The 6,046-nt window shown below is 68.9% G+C and overlaps 1 protein-coding gene across 1 annotated transcript; it reads right to left on the reverse strand.

The window, feature by feature from the left end:
• Positions 1 to 1,344: 1,344 nt before the first annotated feature.
• On the reverse strand, positions 1,345 to 3,619 carry MNEG_13037 (hypothetical protein; the record flags this gene model as incomplete). The annotated part of the gene is made up of 4 exons (XM_014038491.1): positions 1,345 to 1,357; positions 1,465 to 1,799; positions 2,143 to 2,421; positions 3,587 to 3,619. The coding sequence occupies 4 exons, from the start codon at positions 3,617 to 3,619 to the stop codon at positions 1,345 to 1,347; spliced, it is 660 nt and encodes a 219-aa protein (XP_013893945.1).
• Between the last annotated feature and the right edge of the window lie 2,427 nt (positions 3,620 to 6,046).

Below are 6,046 nucleotides of genomic sequence, written 5' to 3' on the forward strand. Positions count from 1 at the left end.
GCGCGCTGCAGTGCCTCGGGGCCCGCCGCTGCCGCCCACCCCTCCTCCTCCATGTCCTCATCGCCGTCTTGCTGCTGCTGCTGCTGCTCCTGCTGCTGGAGCTGCCGCGCCGGCCGCAGCGGGGAGTGGTGCTCCTCCCCGTCGCTGCCGCCCCCGCTGCTGCGGCGCCTCCGCTGCTGCCGCGAATGGCCGCCCCGCGCCGCGCCGTCCCCGACGACGGCCGCCGACGAGTTCGACGCCTCGGAGCTCCCCACGCCGCCCCCCATCCTCTGCCGCCCCACGCGCGCGCGTGCAGCTGCCGCGGCGGCAGCCGCCTGCAGCGGTCGGGCCGCCGTCTCGGTGCTGCCGTCGCTCGTGCTGCGCTGCGCAGCGCCCTCCGCCGCAGCCGGCGGCGGCGGTGCCGCCGGAGCCCCGAGCCGCCCGCTCAACACCATCCGGATCCCCTCCGTCGCGCCCACAAACGCTGCCTCCACGCCGCCGTCGTCTTCCTCCTCGCTGTCGCCGCCATCCCCCTCGCCGTCCCCGTCGCCGCCGCCGCGCCCGCGCCCGCGTCGCTCGCGCTCCTGCTTGAGCGCGCCCAGCGCGCCGTGCACCGAGGGAAAGGCGAAGCGGCAGACGCTGTCCATCAGCCGTTTGAACGGCGCGAGGCTCGGCGCCTTGACTTCGAATGGGAACCGCTGCTGCTGCTCCGCCGCCAGCCCGCAGGCCTTGAGCTCGGCCGGCGCGATGGTCAGCGGGCTCGCCTGGGGGCACGTCTGCGCCTCGGCCACCGCGGACCTGCGGAGGGGGGCCGGAGGCAGGCACACGGGCGCGGCGGCAGGGTCGGGGCGGGGTCGGCGGCCCGGTCGGCATCCCCAAGGCTCGGACGAATCATGCGCCCGATCCCGCGTCAAAAGCGCCGGCGTGGATGGAAGTTTCTGCGCAGCTTCCGCGGACCAGCCTGGACCTGGAACAAGTGGCAGGGCCCGCACCCACCCACCGGTACGTATGGAGCGCCTGCCACTCCGCCTGCGTCATCCGGCCCCCCGCCTGCGCGTATGACTCAGCCTCTATACTCATCGCCGCCAGCTGCCGCCCGCCCGCCGCTCCGCCGTCGCCGCCCCCGCCCACGCCCCCACCGCCACCGTCGGCCTCGGCCCCGCCCGCGGGCGGTGCGTCGGCCTCCAGGGAGCGGTGCACAAGCGGCGGCGACGTCGCCACTGCCGCGAGCTCCACCAGCCGCTGCGTTTTTGCAGACAGCTGCTGCCACGATGGCCTGCGGGGCGGACGCATTTCCAGGTGGGTGGACGGATCGGCGGGGCCGCGGCGCCAGACAAGGGGCGCCAGGACGGCAAGTGGAGCACATCAAAGTACGGAGCTGCGGCCGAATCAGCGACCGCGGGGGCCGCGCGGTGGGCGCTGTCGCCAGGGCCCCCGCCGGGTGACGGCAGCACTGGGTGCCGCCGCACACTTCGTGCCGCGCACCTGGTGCGCGCCGCCGGCAGCCGCTGCGCCGCGAGGTGCACACAAAGGTCCAGCAGCTGCGTCCGCGCGAGCGCCTCCGCGTACCGCGCCCACTCGAGCAGGCTGTCTAGCGCCGCCGCCTGCCCCGTGGGCGCGAGGCCGCCCCACTGCGCCATCTGCTCTTCTAGCTGCTCGGCGAAGCGCCGCTCGCAGACGGCGGCGAGGCGCGGCACGTGGCAGCGCAGCGCGGCGACGTGCAGCGCGTGGGTGATCTGGGAGGGGGCCAGGTCGTCGTTGTAGAGGAACTCGAGGAACGACGAGAGGGTCGGGCCGTCGGCCAGGGCGTCGATGCGCACCTGGGCAAGATGCGCACATGCGTGTGTGTGTGTGTGTGTGTGTGTGTGTGTGTGTGTGTGTGTGTGTGTGTGCTTGTGTGTGTGATTAGGGGGTGGCAGAAACCTGTTGGTGTCGGTTTTGAGCAGAGGGTGTCGTGGCGGCGATTGCATGAACCTCAAACCGTGCCTTAAAATTCACAGCCCGATGCTCAGAGCGGCAAACGAGCGCAGGCAAGCACCGCCGGCCAGCCGCACACCGCTCCTTTGCGAGCGCGGCTGCCGCGTGCGCGACCCCCGCTGCGCATAAGGTGCATTCGCGCGCGCGGGGCAGGGAGGTGCGGTGCGAAGACCCCCACGGACGCACCTCGTCCACGTCCGCCCCCCAGCTGGCCTTCTGCAGCGCCGGCAGCCGGCACTGCAGCACCACCCTGTGCGCCGCCTCCGACGCGCCGTCGGCCGCCACTACGCGCACGTCCCCGCCGCGCGCGCGCCGCGGCCACGCGGGGGCAAAGGCGGGGGAGGGCGGGTCCAGCTTGAACGCGGCGGCGCTGCCGCGGAACACTAGAGGGACCAGCGGCTTCAGCTCCAGTACAAGGGGGCCGTGGTACCGCGCGACCTTGCATACGCCCGGCTCGGAGCGCTCCTGCGCGGGCCATCGGGCGCGGTGACGCCGGGTGACGTCAGCCGCACGACGGCGACGCCACGGCCGCGGCCGCGGCCGCGCGGTCGGCGGGATGGGCGGGGGTCCAGCGCTTGCAGCATTTTAAGGGAGCCGCTGCGTGCTCATGGCTGCCTGGATTCAGCCGGCGAAGGATTCATGCCATGTAGGGTCTTGCACGCCCGCGAATCAGTCGTGACAGTCACGGCTGCCGGTCATCCTGAGCCCAGGCAGCGGCGCGCACCTGCAGGATCGCATCAAGGTCCTCTCTGCTGTCAACGCTGGCGAGCAGCACGTCCCCGCAGGGCCAGCGGCAGATGAAGTGCGGCATTCGCCAGGGCCGCCCGCTGCTGCCCCTGCCCTTGCGCCCGCCCCTTCTCGCGCCGCCGCCCGCTCCGGCACGCCTCCTGCGGGCGGCGTCAGAGCGCGTTTGGTTGGTTTGGGTGTGATGCATTGCGGGGTGCGTCGTCGTCGCTGCCGTTTCTGCCGCGGTCGGGCGGCAGGTAACACACAGCGGCGAAGTTTGAAGCGCTTGACCGGCACTGAAGCACTGCCGATGCACCGGAGGGGCAACGAACCGCAGCGGGGACGAGAGTGCATTGTACGGACTTGTGCAGCTCACTTGTACAACCGTGGGCCACGTGCACGACGATCATGCACTGCAACGGTTGCTACACCACGACTGTTCCGCGCTGCCCGCCGTGCAGCTTAGCAGGGCTAGTCTGATGGATCGGTACTAAATTATAAAAGCTATATTGCCGCTGCCCCGTCGATCCTGGTAGATTTCCACTGCTGCAGCAACTGCACTGGTGCTGTGCTCTTGCTGCTGCTTCTGGTGATGCTGCTGCTGCACGCTTTGACCTGCTGCCTACACGAATCGACAGTATGTCTAGCACTGGCAAAACAAGCGCCTGTACCTGAACGTCAGCCTACGTAAAACGCTGAGGTCGCAGGAATACCCAACGCCACTGTTCCAGTGACGCTGCAGCCGACGAGACGAAAGTAGGAACAAGTTGAGGTTCAAAAAATACAGCCAGCTTATATTCTCGGTCATACATCACACGCGAAACGCTCAATTTGGGTGACCAGCTTCATTTGACCTTTGACTCCTGCTTCGCCACTGCAACCCCAGCTTTTGCAAGGGCCTCACCTTTGTGGTGGAGCTTCGACGTATGATGATCATTGCCAGCGAGCACGTCGATGGGCTGACGGTGGCCTCCACGGCAGGCGTTTGGCGCGCGGCGGCGTCACCAGAGCAGGCGGGCCCGCATACACGCCTGCACTCGTTTTGCCACGGCCTTGCCTGCTGCCGCCGGGTCATTCACCACGACGCCATCCACGCCTGCACGTACGGCATTAAGGCAAGAGTGTCGGGTGCGGTAAGGCATGAGGGTTGGCTCAAGCACGCAGCGCACTGTAAACAGTGTTGCACGCACGTAGCCAATCTATGTGCAGGCCCTTACTTCGCATTCACCTGCACACACGGGCCTGGCACTCGCACGCTGTGCAGCCGCCGAGCTGCCACGCACTGCAGCCGTGCCCAGGTGCCGCCCAGGCATCCGCCTCCCATTCCGGACGCCGACGCACCCAGATCTAGCACTCTCCCTAGGTCCCCAGGGTCCTCCAGCGTCCAAGCTATGACCTTCTGCCCCCCACGCCGCAGCCGCGCCACCAACCCGGCGTCCAGGACGCCGTGCCAGGCCCCCGCGACCGCCATGCCTGGAAGCCGGAGGGGCGCGTACTCGGGGGCGGGCGGGAGGGGGCGGCTGGCGGACGCCGCGGCGCCGGGGTGCGCCATAACCACGTAACCGGCCGCCTGCAGGCGGTTGCATGGCGTTGCATGTACAACCAAGAATGTCATACGGCTTGCAGCTGCTGATTGAGAAAGCGCGGCGGACGAGGCATGCCGCCAGGCTGCTCGTTGCAGCCGGGCGAGCTTGAAGCACGCAGCTGCATGTTTCGAGGCCCCACCGCGATTGTGGGGGGAGCGAGCGGCACCTTGGCAGTGGGGCCGCACCTGCTGCGGCGCCAGGCGTTTCACTTCCAGCATGGCGCTGTCAGACTTGCCCCAAATTAGGCACCGCCCGTGCCCGCAGCCGGCCGCCTGCGCGGTGCGCAGCAGCTCGGCCGCGGATGTCGCGTCGTCATCTTTCAGGTCTAGGATGACTAACTCGATGCTGCGCGACGCCAGTGCCGCCGCAAGCGCGGCCTCGAGCTCGAGCGGCCGCTCGGCGCCCGGCCATGATAAGGAGAGCAGCTGCTCGAGTCGGAGGTCTGCTGGGGACGCTGCTGCCGCCTCCCCGGCCGGGCCGCCGCCCGTCGCCGCGGCGCGCGGCAGCAGCCGCCGCAGGTCCCGCGCGTGCATGGCCACCAGGCGGCCGTCGGCGGTGGTGGACGCGTCGAGCTCTATACAGTCTGCGCCAAAGCGCGGCGCCGCGGCGATGGCCGGGTGTGTGTTGGGCGGGTGGCGCGTGACGTCGCCGCCGTGGGCGCAGATGAATGGCGGACGTCCCTGCGGTTGTATATGGAGGGTGGTGTGGCACGTCCACTGCTGTGGCTTGGGGTGAGGTGCGCATACCGTGGTAAACGGCCGCCGTCTGTCAACAACACAATTCGGGTGACGTGCGCGCCCGCACGGTCTGCGCACCCGCGAACAGAAGGCAGCGGTCACGGTGAGCCCCTCGTCTTCCTGCCATAGGTATCTCCGTGCAAGATGATCCGCCGAGCTCCACAGCACCGCGATCAGCAGCCCTGCGACAACTCGCGCAACCAATGCAACGCTCGGCATCACGCTGGCTCAGCACATCGGAGAGTTTACGTTGGATATACATCGGTCCTCAAGATGCGCTCTGTTCCTAGTGACCTGTTTGTCTACGCAGCATCCGCTGCGCACCGAGTGCCACTTAGTGGGAGTGACGCGACGCCTCCCCACAGCGATGCACCTCGTTCGCGGTATCGCACCGCAGAAGCAAATCAGGGCGTCATCAGCCAGCTGCACACCATTCAGCCATGCACCAGTGATGCGTCGGGCCGCGGCACCGGCCGCCGCCCCAGGACAGGACTCCGGGGCCGTCACGACAGCCGCGCACTGGGCGCGCCTCCTGGAGACCATGCCAGGCGTGCGGGAAGACAGGTGCGCCGCGCCGCGCCTCGCCAGGCGTCGCCGCCCGCCTCTCTGCCCAAGCTTCTCCCCTCGCGCTCGCGGAATACTTTCGCGGCAGCTTGCACCCACACTGGAACTCTTCCCAGCCAACTGCCAACCAATATGACCCCTGCGTCCCAACCGCCAAGCCTACAGAAGCCTCATCCCCAAATCTCAGGCAACACTCAACGCGGGCACCCAATCTTCGAAACAAGACCTCCACGTACGAACAGCAGCTAGCGCAACCCCGCCCCACTTGCCCACCACCCTCCAGGCTCTGGCACGCTCGCCTCGGGGAATTCGAAAAGTTCGAGGGCCCATCATGCGACAAGCCACAGTCCAGGGGCGCCATCCTCCACCTGTACAAGGCCGCGGACCCAAGCCCGGACCCAGCAGCTGCAGCGGCAGCTGAGGAGCCAAGGCAAGGCCAAGGCCTGCAAAACGGCGCGCAGCCCGCCGCGGTGAGGG

The sequence above is a fragment of the Monoraphidium neglectum genome (genome assembly GCF_000611645.1).
Source record: "Monoraphidium neglectum strain SAG 48.87 unplaced genomic scaffold scaffold03587, whole genome shotgun sequence".
Lineage (NCBI taxonomy): Eukaryota > Viridiplantae > Chlorophyta > Chlorophyceae > Sphaeropleales > Selenastraceae > Monoraphidium > Monoraphidium neglectum.